Genomic DNA, 27,500 nt, shown 5'->3' with positions numbered 1-27,500 from the left:
TACCCTGTCAGAGTTTTTTCAGAAACAGTCTGTAGCCTGCCAGGGTTTTGACCGATTTTGGTACCTTTTCGCATAGCCACAAAATATTTTTCTCAAGTATGATTGATCCCCAGAAAATTTCTAATCACAGATGAGATTCAGGTGTGGTTTCACAAATGTCAACGAGGTCAATTTGACCTTGTTGTCATGTGTTGTTTGATGTTTGAAAATAGCTCAAAACCAGCAGTTTCAAACCAAAAAACATTGTGAATTGTTTGTCCGTTTCAATTTTAACATTGAAGTGGATGGAGCAGCAAATCTTTGGAAATTGTTATCTCCTTATTCGTTTGGAATATCGAAAAGGTGTCAATACTAAATAATTAGAGAATCTTTTTAGAATTTTTTTTTTTTGAAAAAAGTTTTTTTTTTTTTTTTTTTTTTTCAGGACGTTTTTAAACGTCTTTGGCAGGCAACAGCTAATTTCTCAAAGACGTTTATAAACGTCTTTGGCAGTTATAGAGAAAGCAGTGAGTAATTTTTTTTAAATATTTTTTTTCTTATGTTGGAGGCACTAATGTACTGTACATTTGTCATTTTCAATGTGAAATAACTCCAGATTTAAAAGGCAGCAATGTCAAAGTTCATGTTTTTAATATGAAATTAGCTCAGTTTAAAATACATAAAGTAATCACCACCTTGTACCAATATGAGTAAATTAAGCTTTCTAAAGAGAAGTGTGCAATCATCTGGGTGAGAGGGAGCCATTCAAGTTCCATTCAGGGTTGGTGATGAACATGTTTTATCCACATATGGACACCTGACACACCTCATTTAACACAGCTGTTACTAATCCACTAATTAGACACTAATCAGCCAGATTGAAAATGCTTATATGCCTATTTTAAGCTTATACCTTCTGTGTGTTTCAACAAGTAGTTCAACTAGTTTATTATGATCCAGTAGCACAAGTTGTTACCTAATTTAAATTCCATCAAGAGATTTATCATCGATTAGTATAATGTTATGCTGCTGACCTGAATCCAAACCATTGTTTACTGGCAAGAAGTGTTTTTGGTTATTGGCCGTTGATTTTGAAGATATGATATCATTATTACATAGAATAGTAATACTACTACTGGGGGGCAAAGAGAAAGACATACCTGCCGGTAGCCTACACATGACACTTTTCTTTGTAAGTGTTTAATGCAAATGCTTGTGGCAAACAATGACTTGAAAGCACATCCAGTCTCAAATGAGTGACCAATCCTATTTGGTGGGCCAACGGTCTGGAACAAGCTCCCATTACTTATAAGACAGGCAATGACCATAGATGCACACATTCTACATGAGTGTTAGGAAAAGACCCGCCCTTAGAAATGCCCCGCCTGCATCTGATTGCCCCACCGAATGCCCCCTTCTGTGACGCACGTGGAAGTGCTTCGCCCCTTGTCACTGCGTCATATTCCAGGAGGATAGCACTGCCTGGCTTTCCTCCGTGGTGGAAAATAGTGCTCGGCGCTGGAACTGCCTATTCTGTCCCTATCGGTACATTTCTCGAACGGCACTCTGTCGGCTCTAGCGGACTTGAGCAACGAGAGGCACCGCCGAGCGAGCCGCAGGCGAGAGAGTCGCCGTGCCGAACGTTGCCGAGCGTGGAGACAGCACGCCTCCGTCGTTGTAACAGTCTTTTGCCTAACTGCTGCTGCAGTCTGTTCTCACCAAGTGGGCCGAGTGGTCCGCCTCGCTTGGGGCGACAAAAATAAATAATTAGCGATGCATTTTAGATAAGATCAATAAACAGCACCGGGAGAGGGGTTCAATCACGAGACCTGCTGGGATTGGAAGTCTAATGCAATGCTTAACGTTGCACACCACGGTGCCATCTGAAATTGTAGGGTTTGGGAATGATTTAAGGTGGTCCGTTCATGTGAGAGGCAGTTCCGTGTGCGTCACAGAAGAGGCCGTTGCCAAGTTACAGCGATCGGGTACGAGCTCTGGCTAATCAGAGGAAGGCGGGGCGTTTCTAAGGGCGGGTCTTTTCTTAATACCCGTAGAATGTATATACGTATGATAGATACCTTAAAAAAACTGCTCAAGACCCACTTTTTTACTCGCTTTTAGTTGATTCCATTACATTTTTGTTTTGGTCTTGCTATTTTCCTGTATTGTTTTAATTTGATCTTGCCTCCTTTTAATTGTTTTGATCATGTTTTTGTTGTTTAATGTTGTTTATGTTCTTTTGCTTGCATTTTTCTTTTGTTGTTCTTTTTATGTAAAGCACTTTTGGCTGCATTTGATGTCATGACAGGTGCTATTATTATTTATGCTTTTTATTATTATTATTATATTATTATTAATACCTTTCATTGGTTAAATATTAATGAAACAAACAAACAAGAAACCCGATTCGATCCTCAGCTCACCCTGGGTTAGTGTCGAAGTGTCACTGAAGTGACTGAACCCCTAACTGCCCCCAATGAGCAGGTTGGTGCCTTGCGTGGTTTCCTCTGCTGTTGGTGTGTGAATGTGTGTGTGTGAATGGGTCAAATGTAATGCACATTGTAAAGCGCTTTGGATAAAGGCACTATATAATATAAATACAATTTACTTTCAAACAATTTCAAAAGTAGCAAAAATACTATAGCAGATCTATATCAGATATTTTTGCTACTTTTGCATGACACTCTTGGTAAAAAATGGAATATACCACTACATTGCTGGGAAAATCAATGGTAAAATGTTGGTTGTAGTGGTCTGCATACATCAAGTGGATGTTTCCCCTCATGGGCTTGCATACTCCATTTGCTCATGTTTGTCAAAGAACTGTGCATGTGCATCTTACTGTTTGGTGAATGTTTTTCCACATTTTGTGAATTCATAATCTCAGAATCACCGTCCTGCCTTACCTCCTTATTTGGGCAAGACTTGCATCATCAATATGAGATAATAATCATGATTTCAGAGAAACGCTGTTATCTTCAGTTTTTTTTAGCCAATCAAGTGTAACCATGGTAACTGAAGTGCACAGCACATGTCTGTTTTTTTAAAGACATTTTTGGGGGGTTTTCTGCCTGTATTGATAACATACAGAGGAGATGGACAGGAAACAGGGAGAGAGAGCAGAGACGGGGAATGACACGCAGCAAAGATCGTCTGGATCGGGATTCAAACCCGCATTGGAGCCTACACTATATGTGGTACGTGCCTGGACCGCTAGGCCAGTGTACGACCTGGAGTGCACATTACGACAGTAACTACTGTGAAAGCCTTAAGGCTGCAGCATACTTCTTGCAGAAACAAACTTCAGCAATGTAATAAGAACAAAATGATGTAATTGTGGAGCAAACAAATGAACGCATTGCTTTGCCAAGGTTATAGTTTGGGCGGTTCTTGCACCTCCACGATTTTCGAACTAGCCAAACATCCCTGCAGAGACACCAATGCAAACATTGTGTGTGATTGGTCAGAAACCCAAGGTGTTTGTGATTTATATTAATGTATTTCCACAATCTGCCAACAACGTACCGTGGAGAGTTAGGAGGTAAGGCTGGCTGAGGAGGTTAGGAGGTACAAACCTCTATAATCCCTCAACCAGCTGGCAATTAATTCATGGAGAGAGATAGATAGCACACACTTGTCCACTGAAGAGTGTCTGAAGACAAAAGATTTTCGATACAATCCTGAACTGAATCTTTTTCATGAATATTGACGTCACTCCATCTCTCATGTATATTTTATAGCTCATACAGTATCACCAACCGTCCACACACTCATATACACACACGCGCACACGCACACGCACACGCACACGCACACGCACACGCACACGCACACACACACACAAACACACACACTCACGCTCACACAACAAACGTATGCACGCACGATGTGCGTATGTGCACACACGCACGCACACACGCACGCACGCACACACACGCGCACACACACAAATCTGCCCACCAATCTATGAGTGGTGGGCAATAAACTGTGGGGTAATAAACTGTGTAGGATCAGACAGATAAGACATCTAGCCATGAGATCTGGGCCAGCGGTGGAAAGTAACTAAGTAAATGTACTCAAGTACTGTACTTAAGTACAATTTTGAGGTATTTGTACATTACTGGAGTATTTCCAATTTTCAGTACTTTTACTTCTACTCTATTACATCTCAGAGGCAAATATTGTACTTTTACTCCACTACGAATATTTGAAAACTTGAGTTACTAGTTACTTTGTAGATTTTGATTATTATTATAAAACATACAATTAAAGGGATATTTCACTTTCAAAACAACTTTTGGTCATTTTATCATCTACTCAGGCCTTTGTGAGCCCCCCAGACAGTTTTTAAGTTGCTCGATTCAGTATTTATATATTTGATATTCATTTGATCAGACACGCCCCCTTCCTATACAAACCCATTGTAACTTCAAACTCCATTTTAACCATGTTAGATTCGTCGAAAACACCCGTCCTTGGTTCTGGTGACTCACCCTGCCCTCCTAATGCGTGAGGGGGCCGTGTTTTTCCGATTATTTCTTTCCTTTATTTTATTAATTTATTTTATTGTATTTTATTTTTTTAATTTTCCAATTTAAAAAAAGAAAAAAAAATGAAAAAAGTAATTGAAAAAACACGGCCCCCTCGCGTATTAGGGGGGCAGGGTGAGTCACCAGAACCAAGGACGGGTGTTTTTGATGAATCTAACATGGTTAAAATGGAGTTTGAAGTTACAATGTTTTTTTGTAGGAAGGGGGCGTGTCTGATAAAATGAATATCAAATATATAAATACTGAATCGAGCAACTTAAAAACTGTCTGGGGGGCTCACAAAGGCCTGAGTAGATGATAAAATGACCAAAAGTTTTTTTGAAAGTGAAATATCCCTTTAACCACTTCAGCCGTATATACATTTCGGCCATTTAAAATAGGAGATCTACAAGCTCACAATGCATCGCGATGTGACGCATTGTGAGCTTGTAGATCTGCTATTTTCAAAAGATTTTTATACAATTGAAAACTTGTGAAATGGGACATTCTGCATAATGAGTACTTTCTACTTTTGGTACATTAAGTACATTTTGATACTAATACTTTTGTACTTTTACTCAAGTAAATTTTGAATTCTGGACTTTTACTTGTAACAGCAATATTTCCACATTGCAGTATTGATACTTTTACTTAAGTAAAAAAAAATAGTATTTTTTTTCCACCATGGGATCTGGCTCTGTCTGTACAACTCCTCCACATAACTACTCCGCTGCTCTTCGTCATCTTTCTTTCATCTGCTCATGTCTCATTTGTATTATCTCTCTCTCTCTCAAGCCTGATTTATATAAACCTACAAGCTCACAGAGTGTCAACGTGTAGAGCTTGTAGATCTGCTATTTTCCACACGCGGCACTGTTGCGTAAGAAGACACTGTCGCACTTATAAATGAAGCATTTCTCTCTCTTGCTCTCGCTCTCTCTCTCGTTGTTTGTGTCTCTGTCTGAGTCTCCTAGGTCCTGCCAGCTTTGGTGTACTCTTTTTCAATAATGTTCCTTCTTTGTTCTTTCATCCATCTCAGTACTGTATGTCTCTGTTCTGAGAGTTCAAATGTGACTTTTAATGTACAAGCATGTTCTATTCTATTTGTTTATAGTACTTTATATTTGTATCTATTATAATTGTATTATGTCCTATTCTTTTATTTATTTAAAATGGGGGGGGGGGGCTTTTCTGCATTGTGTGAGCTTGTAGATTGGCTATTTTCTAATAGCCGAAGTATAACATAAGGCTTGATTTGTTAATGCATGTTTTGTAATAATAATCAAAACCAGCAAAGTAACTATCCTATCCTATCCTATATTAAAATTGGCTACTGGGAGGGCCGGCCGGCTGGCAGGCGAACCACGTTACTATGACCCAGCCATAACCTCAAACAAACCCGATACACCCATATAGTATAAGCATGTCACTATGACTCAGCCATAACCATAAACAAACTCGATACGTCCATATATGGGCATAAATGGAGACCCGGTTGTCCAGAGCCACAGATCCGAGCGCTATGCCCATATATGGTCATGTGCATATGTGGGACCAACCCGACTTCAAACTCGGTGCACCGCACCGTTCCCGCGGTCGAGTTGTTCGGATATGTGGTTGTTCGGATATCGGATCAGACAGGTATGTCCATACAATATATATAGGCATGCCAATATATGGCCATATAGTGATGACATCAGGGATCTTCATATATGGCATTAAAGGAACAAGATTTACAGATACAGAGATCTCCATAATACAGTATATGGGCATAAAAGGGACACAGACGGGTACAACGGGTCAAAGCCCCCGACACTATGACTCAGACATATCGGTCGGATCGGCGGTCCAACGTCCAAACTCTAGATGTGAGGGCCACATAGTGGCCCGAACCTCCAGTTAACTAAAGCTGCAAGTAATTGTAGTGGCGTAAAAAGTACAGTACTTGAGTAAATGTACCTAGTTACTTTCCACTACTGCTTTGGTGCTGTCCATTCTTGCTCTCTCACACCATCTCTCTCTGCACCCACATATCCCCTGCTCCCACTGGCTGCCTGCCTGTCTCTCCCTCTCTGTCCTTGCTCCTCCGTCATATAAATATGAATACTGTCGATATCTGGACCGCTGCATGTGTGTTCCAAGAAATCAAAGGAATGACAGGTTAACTGGAATGATCTCTTAGAGGCCATGACAACCAGAATAGTTACAACGGCATTATTTTGGGGAATACACTAGTGCAGGAGGGGCTTATTTGACTAACTCTGTCTACTCTGTGTTACTAAGGAAACATAAATGCACTGTACCTTAATTGCCTCCTTGGGCTTACTATGGAAATGGGGATTCTTACCAGGAATGTGTTTTAAGTGCATACGCTTTGTTACCTTGCTAATCCTTGGAAGACAGAGCTGTTCACATTGCGCAATGTGTTTTCATCTGGACAATAAAGCTCACTTCACTTCCAGTGGAAACTTTCCTCCTCCAAAATAAATAAGTAAGTAAATAAATAAACAAACAAACAGTATAAACACACACACGCCCACACACACACACACGCACACGCACACGCGCGCGCACGCACACGCATTTATTCATTCATTTATTATTATTATTTATTTGCTCATTTACAAAACTAGTTTTGTGTCCCCAAAAAAGTAAATTAAAAAGGGGCAGAGAGAAATTTAAAGCCAAATTACTCGTTCTTTAAAACTGGCTTTTCCTATCAACCCCCTCCAATCCATGCTTGTGTATCCAAAATCAACACATCGCATTGTTACAGTAGCTTGAAAATCTGTTATTTTTGTCGTGCGATGACGTATTAGGCTTTAGGCATGCTGTCTGTCTTTTGAGGGTTTTTGGAGGCTTATTGTGCTGGGATTTGCATGATGTCATCACTATGCTGGTGGGCCCCGTTTCCTCAGGCAAATACGCACACACTTGCACACATACAGTACACCAACGGGGGCCCCTCCAATCCCTATGACTCATCTTTGCTCCTCTCTGACGCAAGAGCATAACTGGATCACCACCCTTTTTACCCCCCCCCCCTCTCTCTCTCTCTCTCTCTCACTGACATTCAAGGTGGGACGGATGCCGTCACTCCCGTCTCATCTCCCTCTTTATTGGATTTGGTGGGGTGCACCTACATGTACAGTCAAATGTTGTTCTCTTCTCTCTCGCTCTCCCACATCTCTCTCTTTATTGGATTTCTCGGGGTGCCCCTACATGTCTGTGTTTGTTCAGTGACTGTTCCCCAGGCGGTCCAGATCTTTCCTCTCCATTTCTCACCATGTGTATTTTCTTTTGCTGCTCCATTGCTATCTTTTTTGGGGGGGTTTTGTTTATTTGTCTAATTGGCTACCTCTTTGGCCTGTAGCCCATTTTCTTCTCTCTATCCAGCTGCTCCCTCTTGCCTCTCTCCATCTCTGCCCTCTCTCTCTCTCTCTCTCTCTCTCTCTCTCTCTCTCATTCCAGCTCTTTCTCTCCTTTCATCTCTTTGCCTCCCTCCCTCTCTAGTACCACCACTCTGCCTCCTCTCCCGCTCTCTCTCTCTCCCACTCGCTCCCTCTTTCCTGTAGTGGTTCGGCATACTAATCACAAGTTGTTTGATTACTTTTCTTCCAGAGAAACATTGGATTCAACTGCGAGGCTCACCGCCACCGCTGCCTTCCGTTCGTTGCTATGGCTACTGCCTTGGCGGTTAGTTTACTGAGAAAGGGGTGAATGCGAGGGAGGGTTGGGGGGGGGCAGATAGGGGTGGAGGGGTAGGGGTGGTGGGTACAGTGTCGTCATTCAAAGATATTACAAAAGACACCCACAAGCGGAGGAGAGAACCTTCATCTTCATCCTCATCGTTTCTGTCCTGAAGAAACCTCTTCTATATGGTCACATTTTCACAAAATGCAGGTTGAGTACGCCGATTTCTGGGGTTCGGCCATGTAGCCCACTGGTTCCCAACCCCATGTGGCCGCGAGGGTATTGCAAGTGGGCCCCCAAATGACTGGCAAAACACTAAATTTTTTAATGATAATATAACATTAAAGGAGAATACCGGACAAATTAAGTGTTGTCTTTGATGTCTCGTTACTCACCTATTGACGTGAAAAGTGGCGTTCTTTTTTCCATAGATTCCCCTGTCGTCATTTTTTAAACCCCCTCCGTTGTCATAATGGGAGCGCGTGGGTTAGGGAGATTCGTCTATTATAACCGATGCAAAGTTGTTTTTTTCTCTACTGCTAGTCATTGTGGAGTCTCATGATAGTCAAACATGAGAGTAGCTAGCCTGAGAGGCTAGCGCTACTGCCGAACGACTTAACACTGGTTGCTTGTTTCAAGAACCTGGCAACACGAGTTGCCAGGTTCTGGAAAGAAACAAGCATCCAGTGTGACAACGGAGGGGGTTTAAAAAATGACGACAGGGGAATCTATGGAAAAAAAGAACGCCACTTTTCACATCAATAGGTGAGTAACGAGACATCAAAGACAACACTTAATTTGTCCGGTATTCTCCTTTAAAGGACGACTTCACCCATTTTCATCTTCAATTGGTCCTCACTAATGCTCATGATAAAATGGTTAAAAAAAATCTACTTGGTCTGTGTCTCATAGGAGGGCTGTGGACACTTCAGAAACCCGCCTACCAGTGACATCATCGTAGACAGGTTTTTTTTTTCAAACAAGATTAAAAAAATATATTTTTATTATCACGAGAGGAATAGCTTCCATTATAGCATGATAACTTTCCAGGAATAGAAAGCCTGCAATTTCTATTAGCTTGGATTCCCCGATGATGTCACTGGTAGGCAGGTTTCTGAACTGTCCACAGCCCTCCTCTGAGACACAGACAGAGAGCAGACAAAAATGTTACCATATTATAATGAGCATTAGTGAGGACCAGTTATATGAAGATAGGTTGAAAATTGGTGCAGTCGTCCTTTAATATTAAAGCGTGATACCAATAAACATGAACTTAAAGTATACTACGTGGGTTCCATTGATCCAAGGTGGATTGATCATCAAAAATAAACATGCTCTGGAAATGCACACGGCCCCACCCGTCTGACCACTTAACAGTCAGATGGGTGGGCCGCGAAGGCTTTCGAGATTTTCAAGTGAGCCCTGACCCAGAAATAGGTTGAGAACCACTGATGTTGCTAATGTTGCTCAGGAGAGGAAGGTTTGGAGCTCTCTGCTGGAACTGTTGCCCCCGCGACCCGACTCCGGATAAGCGGTTGAAGATGGATGGATGGACCACTGATGTAGCCTACTGAATATAAGAAAAACATTTTATTATGCAGCTCGGTGGTATGGTCATGAATCATAAACCATATTCCATTTCACCATATCTCCATCTCAATAGGCTCAAATACCTGTGATAATATCACAAAATTGCTCAAAATTGGTATACCAATTTTATCTGGGATAATGAAGGCACATTTTCCTTCTTGACGTTTCTTTCCCCCCCACATACAAATCTACACTTATATCTACCTGTATTGAAAGGTATTCATTGGGACATAAATATGCATTTTCTCTATTTACTGTGATCAAACTCAGTGGTATAAAAAGCACTTACTGTACTGTAGCAGTGCTTCAGATGCTGTCAGGTGCTTGTTTGTAATTGACCTACGATTTAGCGTGCAGAAACCCCCTTTGATATAATGCTATTATTATGTGATGATGTCATGTATAATCGTTGCTGTCGGGCAGAAAATGTCCATAATTCAACTTTCATATTTTCTCATAAATTAATGTCCTACTTCATCATGCAAGAGTGTTGCACAAAAGTAGGGAAAATAGCAGATCTACAAGCTCACAACATGTCACATCGGCTATTTTCACTATTTATTACATTTTTTAAATAGTGATAAAAAAAGGTTTTGGACATAAAGTACAAGGTTTCCACCCAATAGCGACGATATATGCATGCATGGTACAATTGAAGTGACCACCAGATGGCATATAGACTATTATTGTTATCATTACTGCTGAGAGGGGCCATAGTTTCCATTGTGTCCTTCAAAGTCTACTCCCTCTCTCCATGCGTCCCGTCACAACCACATCCTGAGTGTTAATAAAACTCTGAGAGTGTACAAATTGACCCATAAGGGTTAAATTGACACTCAGGGCATTGCTGTGTTCCTCTCTCTTTCTGCCTTTTCTAGCTCCCTGTCATGGTCAGTCATGTCAGCGTGTGACAGCTGGACAGCAGAGAGGTGCAGGGACAGTCACTATCAATCAATCAGCATTTATTATGAAATACTGGCCTTTTTTTTATAGTGACAGAATGCTGTAGAGAACATAAACATACTCTACTCACTGCTGTCCTTTAGACCCTATAGTCACCTTGGCAGGCTGTTTCCTGCCCCCGCAAAGTACACGCTACACACACAAATGTACGTCTTCTACACGTACACGTGCCTGTGCACACAGGCACAGGCACGCGCACGCGCACACGCACGCGCACACACACACGCACACGCACGCACACACACACACACACACACACACACACACACACACACACACACACACACACACACACTGTGAACACCCACACACTTCTTGTCCCCTTTTGCTGTCCATGATAAAGCTGCTTCTACACACCCTCCGTGCCGGATGTCTAAGTGTGGCATGTGTGTACTCTATGTTTGTCCATGTGTGTGTGTGGGTGTGCACACTCAGTCGGAAGTGTTGGGTCAGCTTGTGTTACACCCCGCTGGCTGTCCCCTGACACTTGACCAATGGAAAGCCACTTCCTATAGTATTAATGGGCCCCATTGTAAATGTATTAAACATTTACAGTATTAGCGATGGCAGCAGTTCCCGCTCTATCTTGCATTATGCTACATGTATTGATGTGCCATCTATATCGTTGCTGTCGAGCAGGAACCTTGTATCTCCATGTTTCAACTTTTTATTCAGAAAATGAATGCCCTTGGGGGTCGGACAAAAGTAGTGAAAATAATAGATCTACAAGCTCACAGTTGGTATTATTAAATGTTTTTAGCGCTATGGTTTAAAGTAATTGATGAATAGTTCCAGTATTTCTTTATTGTCTCCGCCAGGCCGAAGACTATGTTTTGCACCCTGTCTGTCTGTCTGTCTGTCCGTCCGTCCGTCCGTCCGTCCGTCCGTCCGTCCGTCCGTCCGTCCGTCCGTCCGTCCGTCCGTCCGTCCGTCCGTGTGTCCGTCTGTGAACAGCAAATCTCCGGCACAGCAAAATTGTCCCTGGATGCCAGAGCAGAACCTCTGCCCCAATTGTTTCAATGTTGTCTGTTATAGCGCCACCAGGAGGCCGATTATTGCCTTTTTTTTATTTTATATTACTCCTACAGATTTTGTCCAAACATCACGCAAATCGATACACAGTATCTCTATAGTAATCAAACCAAACAAGTCTTTCAGATCCTGATTGGCTAACATTGGCTTCCAAAGTTTGCAGGAATGGTCCGTTTTGAACAAAATGCCTCAAATCATTGCCGTGAAACTTTGCACACACATTGCCACTAGGCCGAGGAACACACACATGCCACCCTTTTCACATTGTGTAATGTGATCTACCTATGGTACATGATGGGACCACGTGTGTGTGTGAGTGTGTGAGAGTGTGTGTGTGTGTGTGTGTGTGTGTGTGTGTGTGTGTGTGTGTGTGTGTGTGTGTGTGTGTGTGTGTGTGTGTGTGTGTGTGTGTGTGTGTGTGTGTGTGTGTGTGTGTGTGAGGAAGCACATATGTGTGGACGCAGAGGTGCAAAGTGTGAACATTTACACTTTTAAGTACAGACAGCTGAGGGAGAGCGGAAAGTGCAACAACGCCGGATATTGTCAGCAGAAGTTTCACATTTTATTTTTCTGTGTTTTTCTGTGTTTAAGTTTTTCCCTGCAACTTGTATTGCTTTGTTGTGAAGATGTTTTGGCATACTAAAGGCTACAACCACATTTAACTTGAACATCGAGCAGACCACTGTATGTTTTATTGAAGAACCATTGCATGATAGTTATCTTAATCAATACTTATTCAGATGGTTTGGAAGTAGCAAATATACACATCATATTACACAATGTTAACAGTTATGTAATTAAATTGCAAAATAAATGTAACTGTAGTCAATTACAAAGACAAATGTCTCAAATAGATTATACTAATCAAAAGCAGTGATGAGGGTTACATTGAAATATCTATAGACAATAATGCCTTTTGTGGACATGCTGATAATTGGTTTAACCTCAGCACATGACATCCTGCATTGATGTTATATTGTGCTGCAGAACATCAAGAGAAAGATTCTTAATGGGTGAACAACTAATACACCTGTTATAATGTGTTGCACTTTAGCTGTTTTTATCTGATCATACTGTATACACTTATCATGGTTTAAAACATTTTAGAAAGTAATCAATCCTATTACATTACAGGTTGCATTGACAATTACTCTTACCTGAACCTCTACTGTGTTGCATTCTCAGTGCTTTTGCTGCTATGACACCTGAATTTCCCTCTGGGATCAATAAAGGTGTATCTTTCTTATCTCATCTTATCTTATCTCAAAATTATTATAGTTCTTATTACAATTTTAGGAGGGCAATCAGTAAGTTGTAACATTAGTTACATTTCAAAAGTAACCTTCCCAACACTGCTTATTCATGCAGAATAGATAGTCCTAGAATAGACACTCCTATAAATGAAGTTATTTTATATCTGTTGACCTAAAGTAGCATGCTACAGTACTTATCTACACTTTCCTGGAGTCCTTACAGTCTCATGCTCATGCAGGAGGGATGCAGAGAGGGGGCCCATGCAGAAGGGTGGAGGGAGGGAAAAGAGGGGCCATAAAAGAGATCGACACATACACCTACCCTGTAGTAGTCCGTACTGTAGACATCCCTGGACATCCCGAAGTCTCCAATCTTCACCAGCAGATTTTCACCCACCAAACAGTTCCTGTTGAACAATGCTGTCATGAGTACACAACAGAAAACAGCAACAAGCGGCACAGGATGGTACACATGTATCCATTATTAACCATATTCATTTCACACTGCGGCCATTTTGCTCTTACTGTATGTCATATTGGTATATTGGAATATAACATACGAGCAAAATGGCTGCCGCTAAGATTATGGTCAATGGAAGTCACATTTTCTCCATATTTGCCATTCGTCATCCATGTTTGCTATTCCGTTTTTGCAGTTGTTTGGAAAATCCTGCAGTATCAATACAGGACACATGCAGAAATGCAGGCAAATTGCTTTTGTAACGGATACAGACACGGAGCCCATCATATTTCTAACAGCTGCACGGATTGATTCAGCATATAACATGTGGTGACTGACAAACCTGGTGGCCAGGTCGCGGTGTACAAAGTGTTGTGACGCCAGGTAAACCATGCCAGCTGCTATCTGCTGGGCGATGTGCAGCATCTGAGACTGTGTGAGCTCCACGCGTGAGCATGTCTGGCCCTCTGCCATCAGAACCGCATCTGGACCATGGGCCCTGCAAGGGAAAGAGAGGAGTTTTTAAATGTGCACTTTGCAACAGCGCACGACTGCACATACAGCATGAATTGAATACATAGGTTTGAACAGGAAATGTAACTTAAAAATCCTCGTGATATAGTTCTGTTCTGTCAAGGTTTTTTTGGGTTAAAAAGTTAAAGCTCTATATTCCGATAGTAATCATCGCTAGAGAGTGTTTGTTCAGTGACAATGTCTTCCCGTCTTTCCAGCTCATTAGTAAACAGAAAAAACATTTTCAGGTTCGGATTATACCCATTTTATCCAATCAGGAGAGAGAAGCCCACAAAGATCACTTATCAGTTTCAATTTTATATTGTTCCAATTCCAATTTTGCCAGCTCTTTTTGTTTTATTTCCATCAATTTCACTTGTTTATCCTGTATACTGTATGCGTTTAAATACGCTGATTAAATAAATGTGGTATTCCCGAACCGAAAATGTATTTTCCGTTTACTAAAGAGCTGGGGAGATGGAGAGACCCGTTAATGAATAAAAAACACTCTATAGCAAGGATTGCTATCGGAATATTGAGTTATTTGGCGTGATGAGGAATAGGGTCGTACCTGAGGAACTTGTTGAGGTCCCCGTGCTTCATGTATTCGAACACCATGATAAGAGGGTCGCTCTCCGTACACACACCGTAGAACGTCACAATGTGCTCGTGCTGGAGGTTTGTCAGCAGCTCAGCCTCACGATGGAAATCCTTCCTGGCGTTCTCACTGGCCTCTTTGAGAGTCTGAACACACACACACACACACACACGCACACACACACACACACACACACACACACACACACAGGTGGCAGATATGGTGGTACGTAAGTGATATTCCAATAAACTTATAATGAAAAGGACACAAATTATGAGCCAAACACAAAAATACACGACCAACAATTGATCATTTTCAGTGAGCAGTCAGTCAGTTCTGATTTCTTTGGCTCATATGTCCACTGTGAAAAAGCTGTCAGTGGCTTATTTCCAGTAAAAGTGAGTTATTGCAACTCGCCCTGCACATTCTGAAATTACTGGCACCGAGCAAGGAACGATACAATGGCAGCACAAAGAAATGAGGGCATTTTATATTAATGCAAGTGATTACAATGTACAATAATGTTTACATTTGTTATATTCCCTGGTCCCCTTTGAAACTAATCTTTGTCTCACTCGCCATGAATAAGGGAATCTGTCATGATGCTTGTATAACACAAGCAGCTATGGTGAACAGAGAGAGTGTTTCAGGAAATGAAAGTGATACAGGGCCCATATTCATTTCGCATCTACAGAAAAGAAAATATAGAAAATTTGTCTCGTGCTACATGAATAATTGATTGCCCTCGGACTGTATGTGACATGGATATACGTTTGCGCTCCACCTTGACTGTGTGTGTGTGCGTGTGTCAGTGTTTCTGCCTGTACTAACAGTACTGGTGTAAGGATCCTATTACAAATATAGGTCTAAAGGACAAAGAGGAGATGCTAAGAAAGCTATGGGAAGGAAGCGACTAAAATGGCCCCTGTAACCTTTTGACCAGAATGCTGAGATGCCAGAAAATGAGACATACCGTAACTCCACCCTCTAATATTCAGCCAATCAGGTATCTCGAAACAGAGGCTTGGTCATGTACATTACAGGATGTAATATGATGCCACATGATGATGTTTATGTGGGATTCTTACAGAATACATGCAGTATGTAAACTTACACGCTAATCTCAAATTTGAAATACAAGTGGTATGTCCTATAGATATGACATTCGATCCTGGTTACTTAAGCTATGTCTGGACGCAAAATGGGACGAGGATGAACGGCTGATAAATTTGACGGAAAATGTATTTTTTTTGTTTATTCCACTGCTGCAAAATGTCAGCCTTCTAGAGCACTGTTTCCCAAACACTGCGTCGGGACCCAATTGTGGGTCACGGACCCATTTTATGGCTCACAAGAAAATATCCTTGCATAAAAAATAACATATATTCTTTAAAAAGATTTTCAAAAGTTGTAAATATTATACAATAATATAACATTTTTCATTTAATTTAAAAAAATCATAAATGAAAAATATAATGTTATAAATAAATACAGAAATCAAAGAAATTCCATACATTTCCCCCCCAAAAAGATAAAACTTTTAAGAGTTAAAAAAAAATAGCAGATGTACAAGCTCACAACATGGCGCCAAGCCACGTTGTGAGCTTCTATGTAAATGATATCTGACTATTGCAGGTACGCAAAAAAGAGCAACAACAAAACAAAAAGTTCATTCATAGAGTCAGCTATTGTGCAAAGAAATCACTAATTATCAGTTTAACCAGTTTTAATCCGTGTGTTGAGCAATACATTCAGATTAATGAGCAACATTAAGTCGGGGACTATTACGGTAAGTTGCAGAGAACTCCTTGTTGATCCATGATCCACCATTGTGTTCTGACTCACTGAACTCAATGTCACATTAAATCCCAGGCGCAAAGCCACAATATTGTGCTCTTAGTCATCCCTTCTACGCACTTTCAAATCCCCGGAGAAATAAAAGGCAATCAACAACCCGTAGCGTGTGAATGTACTGACACATATGCATGTGTTAAGGTCCACTGCCGGAACATTATTGGAAATGCCACGTGTGTATGATGGATGGTATGCGCAGTGACTGTGTGTGTGTGTGTGTGTGTGTGTGTGTGTGTGTGTGTGTGTGTGTGTGTGTCTGTGTGTGTGTGTGTGTGTGTGTGTGTGTGTGTGTGTTCGTGTGCGTGTGCGTGTGTGTGCATGCGTGTGTGTGTGTGTATGCGTGTGTGTGTGTGTGTTGTGTGTGTGTGCGTGTGTGTGTGATCGATGTCACCCCTGTGTATAATATGACCATAAACCTCACTACTGTATTATGGCCGACTGCCGGCTGATTGATAGTAGCCAGTAACAACAGCACCATTAGGTTCGATTAGTGCCTGTTAGGTTACTGTAATGTGGTCTACCGTACAGTACATGGGACCACATGTTTCTGTAATGTTCTGTGTGTGTGCGAGGAAGCACGTAAGCGTGGGCGCAGAGGTGCAAAGTGTGAACACTTACACTCTTAAGTAAGTACAGACACCTGAGGGAGAGCGGAAAGTGCAACGACGCCGGATACTGTTTGCAGTATGAGGGCCAACGTGAAGGATGCCGAGGAGGACGGCAGTCAAATGGCTCTTATCAACCACGAAGGGTCACCCAGAACCTTCCATAAGCTGAAATGTTCCAGAACCCGTGAAGTTCTGTGTTTTGAAACATTTTGAAACTATAAGTTCTGAGTTCCCAGAACTCAGATTTAGTACTACATCCTGAGCTGGGTCCAAACTAGGTTCTGAGAACCTTATGTGAAAGTGAGCCGTAGCGTATGGAAACAAATCCAGAACCCGTGAAAAACGGTTCACTTAGTTCTTGTAGTCGAAAAGAGACAAAGGAATGGAGGTGCAGAATGAGGGCCAACGTGAAGGATCCGGAGAAAGGGAGTCAAAGAGGAGTCAAATGTTAATTTAAATCTGAGAGGGTACAAAGGTAACATTTATAGGCATTTGTACATTAAAGAGTTCAATGAACTCTTTGCTGTACCTGCTGGCCGTGGTCATATACACTCCTATTACTTATAATGGTAATAGAAATCTGATGCCATTATCACTACAGCGGCTGTGAGACGAAAACAATTTCCTTTCTCCTTCTAAACCCATACTAATGTAAAAACAAAATAAAAATGAAAATCTGAAAAAAAATAAGTAAAAAAGTGAATAAATAAATGATTCTCATCTCGCCATCAAAGCTGCTTCGTAGAGATTTGCATTTCTTTCGTTCGCATAATTTGTCAATTTTTATGGCCTTTTAAAATCCAAGCTCTCAAATTGCTTGGGATTCAGGTACCATCCAAGCGCTACAGTATGAACTAAAGTAAGGAAGTATAGAGGCATGGAGGTTGGGGTGCGGTTGGGGTGGGGTGGGGTGGGGAGTCATGTATAGTTAATGAGAAGTTCTCCACCAATAAGGTCTAGTTTCACCGCAGACTGGCAGAGAGCATTCAAGGTGGAAGCATGAACGGATGGATGGATAGGACTGACATCCTACTCCATGGGAAACCATTCAATTTGACCCCGGAAGTCGGCGGTTTGAGTGTCATTGAGTGTTTTGCTAACCCAGAAACTCTTTAACAAAAGGGTGTTTGGTTGAGAGCAGATAGAAAAAGCTAAAATATTTAAATTGAAGATTTTCACCTATGATGCCTAAAACAGGGATGCCAGGTTGAAAGGCAGTTAAAATATATATATTTTAGGGTATAGAATTTGCCTCTGTATTGGGAAATGAGTGCACACAAAGTACTGATAATAGTAAATTATAGGTAAGTATAGTGCAATATAATGTGTACCTGGACTTGTGCCACGGCCCACGGCACACCAGTGTACCTCGGCCCACCGTAGTGAACATTACATTACATTACATTACAGTCATTTAGCAGACGCTTTTATCCAAAGCGACTTACAATAAGTGTATTCAACACGCTATACAGACCCCTATATGAAAGGATGTAATGTAATTTGCAGAATGTTTCAAATATATCTCATATATCTTGTCAGCAAGGGCTGCAGGGCGGCCATAGCTGAGTGGGTAGAGAGGCCACCTGGGAATGGGATGGTCGCCTCTTCGACCTTTGGCTCGCCAAGACTACATGTAGACAATTAACCCCGAACAATTTCCCCTGTGCGCGCATCTGAGCAGCCATCTACTGGGTGAAATGATAAAAAGCAATTAACCCCTCCCATGGGAACCAGAAAGTACTCCTTTTCCAAGACAGGTAATAATTTAAACTCCAGCATTTAATATAATGCCAACAACAATTGGAATGTAGATACCTAATATTGGACCGGCTTGATGTTGAATCTACTGTATGTTTTCTTCAGGGAAGAATACGTTGTATTCTATCACTTTTTGCAACATAATATAATAGAATTGTCACTGCTTTGAAGGAATTTGCTTAATGATCGGATACAGAATGTAAAATCTGTGGGTGCCCAATAAACTAATGTACCAGCACATTTTGAACGTAATATCAACATACTGTGTACTGTAGATTATGCACTTTTAAACTGTTGCTGCCATATGGAAATATCAACATTGCAATTAGTTTAAATGTCATTCAATTAATTCCTCAATTTACATCTAGTAAATGTCATGACTTGGGGGACCATGACACATACTGTGTGTTCATTATAGAATTTCTGTACATTCCTTTTGTTTACTGCTGAAAAGCCCTTGAGAAGTACACAATAAAATCTGATTGTAACTCAGAGGGTGTACAAATGGAACCAAATGGACCCATTACATTTGTACACTCTCTGGGTTAAATTAAAACACTCAGGATTTTACTGTGCAGGTTATTGTCATTAAACAGCAATATACAGTATAGTTAATAAACCTAAATCAAATGTATGACCATAGTAAATAAAAATAAGTCAATTAAAATGATTATGAATAATTATTAACTAGAATTATTCACAATGAAAATATTTAAAAATAAATATTTAATGCTAATTAGTTTACCTTGACAGCCACCAGTATCTTGTCTTGGTCAGGGGAGAGGTTGTAACACTCTGCCAGGAACACCTTGCCAAACGCCCCTTCTCCCAGCTCCCTTTTCAGCACTATGTTATGCCTCTTGATGTGCTGGACAACTGAGGGTTAAAGACAGAGATGGAGATGGAATTCAGTTGTCATCACATTTTAAATCATGTCAATATATATTTTTTAAATGTATCTACCATTTCTACTTAATTGTATTAATCCAGCATAATCCTTTGGTATGCTCCATTTGCAGGACGATGTTCAGTGTTTTATTTGAACTCAGAGTGTATTCCATGGTGACTTTCTACAGTAGCATCGCCGGTCTCACCCTGCTCTTCTTCTTGGCACAACTCAGGATACTCTCTCACAAACACATACGCACTCACACGCACACGAACAGCACACGCACACGCACGCACACACACACACACACACACACACACACACACACACACACACACACACACACACACACACACACACACACACACACACACACACACACACACACACACACACACACACACACACAAAGCCTAAAGTCGTCAACAAACCAACTCAGCGTCAGTTGCTAAGTAACTTCTTGTGATTCTATGCCCGTTAATTTTCCGAATGCTTGGCATCTCACAGTGGGGAGGGGCAGGGGTGTAGGGAGGGTATACGGAGGCCACTGGCAGCAGCAGCTTACTGCCACACATTTTCAGCCAATTCTTAGGTTCTAAATAGCGCAGGCAGCAAAGTGGCTCCCATATTACAACGTAGCCAAAAACTCCTCTTTTACCAGAGGCTGTGAAGGAGTATGATGCCCTGGCCTCGTGTTCACTTCACCACATGAATCTGGGCACGTCATACTAGGCAAACATTCAGCAAAAATATGTGAACACACATCGATACGAAAATAGACGATCTACAAGCTTAGGGTTTAAGTGGTTATAAGACAGACCTCTTCCTGCGCAGTAGCATGAATAAATTTTCATCTATCGTCTGCACACAAAAACATAATGCTGTACACTCACTTGAACACAAATCCATCCAACGCCATAGTATACTGTACACAAACAAACATAAAGTACTCTACACACAGAACCTGCCACACACAACATCCACACACGCACACACACGCACACACACACACACACACACACACACACACACACACACACACACACACACACACACACACACACACACACACACACACACACACACACACACACACACACACACACACACACACACACACAGTCTGTGTCCACACCAGGACTCCAACAGCTGAGATTTATCTGTGATGTGATTAAGAGATGCATTTGAAGGAAAGCTCTCCACTCACAATATCACATTAGAGCCCAGCTAGACTCTCAGAAGCTGCATCGATCTACACCATAACCTACTGAGAAACACCATAACCCAATATTCCACAGACAGAGAGACAGGGACAAAAGAGACAGAGAAATGGAAAGGGAGAGAGAGAGATAGAGAGAGAGAGAGAGAGAGAGAGAGAGAGAGAGAGAGAGAGAGAGAGAGAGAGAGAGAGAGAGAGAGAGAAACAAACAGACAGGGAGTAAAAGACAGAACCAAGTACTTATGTATAAGAGTGTGGTGGAGGGAAGCTACTATACTATAAACGTGTGTGTGTCCAGCATGAGCACACACACATTTGTATAAGTGTGTGATATGTGTGTGACTGTGTGTGGTTACATAATATACGTTCCCGTACACATGTGTGTGCATGTGTGTTCATGTTCGTCCCTGAAGACACAGACAACATCTTGCTTTCCAAAACAACATTAGGTCAACGATCTCTCTACACCCACAATTCCCTCTGTTAATACTACACACCATGAATTCAGATCCCACAAGTCAACTGCTGACCGTTTTAAACAACTCATTATCTCACCACACCATTCCCTGCTGTGGTCATCTAATAGGAGTATATACCCCATGGTCATACCTTGCACCAGTCCCACTTAATAATCAACCTCAATAAATTAATGTCTGGAGACCAGCAGTTCCTTTGCACTTGTTTGTAACAGCTGTTTTGATGTCCTCCTTTTTGTATGGTTCTTCATGATGGTTGCACTGCAAAGCTGGTCTTGTATGGATAATTATCAGGATGTCACTGTAAACACTTGTCTCACATAAGAAAAACATTTTTTTGGAGAACACTATGCTACTTAAAAAAGGCAAAGAAACACATGAGTTTTTTTTTTTTCTTACACGTACACACCTTTTTAATACCTAAAAAAAGAATAAAAAGAAAAGAAAAGAAAAAGACCATTACTGTATCAAAAGTAATCAACAACCTATACTATACAAACTGGTCAAACATTGGGCAAATTGTCAAATGATATAAGAAAAAGGAAAACAATTGTGAAAATAGCCGATCTACAAGCTCAGAACGCCTGGCAACGCGAGGCGTTGTGTGTTTGTAGAACACACAACACTGCTATTTTCACAATTCAAAGTTCAAAAGTCCAGTTCAAATATGATTATTTTGTGGGGTCACAGCCTGAAAAGGTTGAGAACCACTGCTTAGTTGACCGGAGTCCCCCAGGGCGCACTATAGGGACCCTCCTGTTTCTGCTCTACATCCTCTAAATATCTTCGCCAAAAACAGCTGATCTACAAGCTACAAGCATGATGTGTCGCGTCATTGTGACATGCACTGTGAGCTTGTAGATCTGCTATCTTTGCCAAATGCTCGCCCCCAGAAAGGGGACGCTAGGGTTCAAGTGGTTAATACACTTTTAAGTCCTTTCTTTCTACACATGCACTATTTTCAAAAACGAGTAAAAAAGATGGGAAGTCCTGCTGTTTTTGAATGTCAGCCCATTTGTCCCCCAGCTTTTAATCCATCGGAACTCATTTCAGATTCATATATTCCTGATTCACTCATAATTCCAGCGCACAGGGCAACTTTTAATCAACAACTTTCAAAATGAATGTCAGGACACATTATTCTCCGTCTACCAGACATCATTCCCCTTTCCTTCTAGCTAAAGCTGCCTGTCCCTCATTTCCCATCCTCATTTCACCCAGACTCTCTCCATCTCTTCCTCTTACCATCTTACACTACATAATCCCAGGTAGACAGGAAGGGACCGCACACTCAAAGAGCAGATGGACTTACTTTTTAACGCTTCATCAAACTTTATTTGCACGATATATTTTTTGCCTTATAGCACCTGACAAAGCTTAGACTGATAGATAGATAACCAGTTTTATTCATGTTAGGTGTAAAATGTCCTGCAATACCTGTCAAATTGCCAGGCCTTTAACCCATTAAGACCGGGGAAAAGCATTCGTGTCATTTTGGAATTATTTGGCTATTCAAAAATAGCAGATATACAAGCTCATAGCACGGCACCGAGAGCTTGTAGATCTGCTATTTTTGAAAAAAGGAAAAGATTTGAGTTACAAATGTTTTCTTTATAAAATATATATTCAAAGATTTGCACACATTTTCAAAATGTGTTCCCGGATTGAATAGGTTAGTAAATTGCACTAAAATCCAGTCCAGACTGACAGGCAGAGTGTGAAAGCGGATTCAGCCACGTGAAAACAATCACAGTATTGATGGATCGGACAGATATCAGCCTTGGTGTGTTCATGCAGCTACATGGGCCATCTCAGAGCACAGAGATCTGACAAGTTGGCTGAGATGTCACTGCTCTGCTGACGACAGGAAAACAGAATCCCCCGAAACGATCCGATCCCCCTGCCCATTTTGGTGATACTATTGAGAGCAGTATAATAATTGCTCTCTCTCTCTCTCTCTCTCTCTCTCTCTCTCTCTCTATATATATATATATATATATATATATATATATATAAATATATATATATAGGGCCCCGCACTTGGGGGAGCCCCGCAAAAAAACTAAACTTTTTTTCTTTTTTTTTTTTTTTTTTAAGTGAACAGAATCGCATTTATTAAGAGTTATAAAAAGAAATAACCTCAAATAACCACCAAAAACTCGTAAATATCCGCGCGAGGAGGGAGCGCGCGCGCGACTTCGCACAGGGCCCCCATTTCTCCCAGACGGCTCTGTATATATACACACACACACACACACACACACGCACACACGCACGCACACGCACACACACACACACACACACAGACACACACACACACACACACACACACACACACACACACACACACACACACACACACATTTACTATTTCCCATCACCACCAGCCATTTAACTTTCACCACCAGCCATTTAACTTTCACCTCTACATGTGTAAATATCTCATTAAAAAAATCCTATTTTCCATCCTGTCCATTCCTCCCTGCGATAGCCTCCAGTACAGCTATCACTCCTTAATCATCAGCATCCAATTATTAATGTCCAGACACCATAAAGCTCCCTTCCATCGCTTAATGAATCACTGTCGTCCCACCCTCCTATCAGGCATCCCACCCATCCTTCATGACCGCTGCTCACACCTGTTAATCACCACACTCAAAGAATAATTAATGTCTACTGAAATTATATTCCCCATCAACCATCTCTCCGCCCCTCGTTCTCCTGCCGTTTCCCCTTTCCATATTTTCTCCTCATCGGTGTTGCCATGTCTGCTTATTATAAGCGACTTTGGGCTTGTTTTTCTGTAAAGTCGCTTTTATTGTTAGTTGCGGGTTGCGGTTTTTGGAGGGTTTGTTTCCAAAGGCTTGCTTCCTAATGTTGTTGTTGCTCAAACATTTTCATTTCAAGGACCCCCAAATTAATATGAATTTGTGGGACCCCCCATCTGAAAATATTTTGTGCTAGAGACACAAGATACAAGATTTGTTTTTTCAAAAACGTTTTTGTCTACAAGATCTACAAGCTCGTAGATTGGCTATTCTCAAATACAGTAGCTGATAAATTGCAGATGCTCATGTGGCCTATAGTCGCTTATTTTGGTCTTCTTTTCATAGACCTAGTTGCTTGTTTCTCTAGCAAGATTTGGCAACACTGATCCTCATCCATCCATCCATCCATTCCGCCCTTTGGGGCCACCTTTCACACATTTCAGCTTGCAAAGCAATGTAATAAATGAATGGACTCATCACCCGTTTGTCTCTGTCCATACTCGCTCTTTGTCTCTTTGTCTCCCATTGTGCATGTGTTTTCCCCAAAGCATGCGGCGCACACATAAGGATTTGTATTGACAAAATGTCACAGAGTGTTAATGATGTGTTAATAATAACATGTGCTGTGTCATCTTAATACATCTTCAACATAGGCTGTGTCATTTCTTAACACATTCCATCATGTCTTTACGTTGTGTGGTAGGCTCTTTAAAGGTTGCATCAGTTCTACAATGTGTTTAGTATCATTTTCAGTGGATCTTTAGCATCCTTTAGGCCAGTGTAATACATTTGTGTTTTTTCTTTTATGTACACATTTTTCACAATTTCTCAGTAATGATCAGTATCCTTTATCCTAGCCCTCCCATTGCCCTGGGCCTTTTCACACACACATAGACCACCAAAACAATGTCATCATATCGACCAAACAGACACAACAATGGAGGGAGGTAGGGGTGAGATTTCAAACTTCAAACTTCTTTATTATCCCTTCGGAACTTTGTGCAGTGCTTAAAAGACAACATACAGACACAATACACAGATACCCTGGTCCCTATAAAAAACACTACCTAACATAAACTACACTACTTAAAAGCATGATAGATTTGTGCTCCACTGAGCACCCCTTTCTAGTTTCCTATGGAAAGGTAGTGCTTTCAGCACTCATGACCTGAAACAGGGACTTAATTCACCTCTTCTTAGCATCTCACACCAACCAACTGAACCGACTAACACTCAAAGGGCTTAATTAATGCCGGAGCTCAGCTCCGGGACCTGCCTCCTACGCTCCGTTACCTCTAGAAGGTGCTCCATCACCTCAAATGCACGTACAATAGTTTTTCTATTAATTAAACGTTTTCCCCTCCTTGGCGCTTTCGGTGACCTGTAGAAAAAAACTAATAATAATACAAATTCTGGCTCATGGGCTCTGGCACCTAATAATTTAAAAGTTAAGCACTGAACGCTCATCAATGTCACTTCAGAGCCCCGTCAACCAACCAGTGTATTCGTCAAACAAACATTATGGAGAAACTTAACTCATTCACTGCCATTGACGTGTTTGAGGTGGGTTTTCCCAAAGGCCCAGACTGCCATTGACGGGTTTGACGTCTTTTGGTGTTTTCAGTGTTCTTCCACTAGATGGCGCTGTTTGCCAACCCACGATCACCATCTGAGTCCCTCAGAGGCACAGAAGCAGCAAAACCACATGATCGCAAAAAAACAGCACGTTCACTTCTGTGTAAAAAAAAAAAAGAAAGCCTTTTCCTCTGCTTTCTGTTGTTTTGGGGCGAAACCACCCCTCATTCAACTGCCCACAACTATGGAATGGACCATCGCGGCGGCACAATGTCCGAGTCTGCAAGACCCCCCTACGTCTTTTAAAGCGATCGGCGGGTTGATCGTTGTGAAGAATAATATTCTATGATTTTTCACAGGTTAGTGTGATCGCTGGCAATGGCAGCATAGACAATATTTTAACTCTGGCAGTCAACGAGTTAACAATTAAAATCCTATTCTTCATTAACCTTTTCCGCCCTACACTAAATCGCTTTGCCGAAATTAGCCGATCAAGCTCACAACGTGGTTAATATATAATAATGCTAATGTCTCAACTTGACAAGCTAAATAAAGGTCAGCACTTTTTAAACACATCTCCGGTGGGCAAACACAACCTAAGAATCTTCTTGTACTGCAGTTTTAACAACGTGCTAAAGAGACGCGTGACAAATAGAGCATAGCGTTGGTTCTGGCAGGAAACCAGTCAAGCCGTGCCTCATCTCCATTAGCTGATCAGCCAATTCCTGCCAAGTCCTTCCCCATCAGCTGACGCTCAGCTGTCAGTCTGTCATTGGTCATTCATGTTATGGAGCGATCTTTATAATTGCTTCATCTTGCCCACTCCTGCCGCAGAATACACACCCGGCCACCCGCAAGCTCCTGCTAAACCCACCTCCACTCCAGCTCCTCCTTTTTATGCTTGTCTGATTTGATCAATGTCAGTGTCTGATGTCATTGTCTGATGTCACAGTTGCTGCTGCTCTGCTTTGTAGTACACATGGGAGGGGTCGTCTTTGCATGCTGCTCACACCTGGCATTCTACAGAGCGGCCATAGCTTAGCTGGAAGAAGTCACGCCTCCCGGCCAGTGTTGCCCGATTCTGTGAGAGAAACAAGCAACCAGGTCTAGGAAAACCAGCCCAAAAGAAGCGACTATGGGCCACATGAACACTTTAACATATACATCAGCTATTTGAAAATAGCAGATCTACAAGCTCACAACGCGTCGCGATGCGACGCGTTGTGAGCTTGTAGATCGGCTATTTTCAAATAAAATATTGCGGGGAAATTATAATAAGCAGATCTGGCAACCCTGCTCCCGGCCCTCTCAGTATACTTTTTCATCCCGCAGGGGAACTTCCGTTTTCACCTTCACCCAGCTGAGTGCTGCCCATAGAGAAGCGTGGAGGGGGTAGTGTGTTGCTCAGTTCGACACATTGCTGACGTCTGGAATCAAACCCGGGTCCTGTGGCTTCCCAGGCGGGCTCACTAACCATTCAGCTATGGCCGCCTCTCCTTTATACATGTGCATGGAAGAGCGGGGCGATCCCAAAAAGTCACCGAACATACACGGTTGAATAAAATCTGGAATATTGAAATGTTTTATTTTGATCAATTGTATATTTGTTTGTGTTAGTTTGTTTCATTTTCTCCCCAATGTGGTCGTTCTGCCAATCTCCCCCGCCCCCCATTGTTTACAGGCCCTGTCACTGCCAGCAGTTTGCAGACAACCACATGTCTCCTCTGATGCACATGGAGTCGC

At 41.7% G+C, this 27,500-nt stretch overlaps 1 protein-coding gene across 1 annotated transcript in view; it reads right to left on the bottom strand.

The window, feature by feature from the left end:
- Nucleotides 1–27,500, bottom strand: part of ntrk2a (neurotrophic tyrosine kinase, receptor, type 2a) — a gene marked incomplete at its 5' end in the record, with an annotated part of 127,391 nt that overhangs the window by 2,687 nt on the left and 97,204 nt on the right. The window contains 4 exon segments of the mRNA XM_080433554.1: nucleotides 13,356–13,446; nucleotides 13,843–13,998; nucleotides 14,584–14,756; nucleotides 19,576–19,706. Coding sequence (XP_080289680.1) covers nucleotides 13,356–13,446; nucleotides 13,843–13,998; nucleotides 14,584–14,756; nucleotides 19,576–19,706 — 551 coding nt within the window.

Source organism: Gymnoscopelus braueri (genome assembly GCF_963280865.1).
Source record: "Gymnoscopelus braueri genome assembly, chromosome: 7".
Lineage (NCBI taxonomy): Eukaryota > Metazoa > Chordata > Actinopteri > Myctophiformes > Myctophidae > Gymnoscopelus > Gymnoscopelus braueri.
This window is presented reverse-complemented; position numbering and strand designations above follow the sequence as displayed.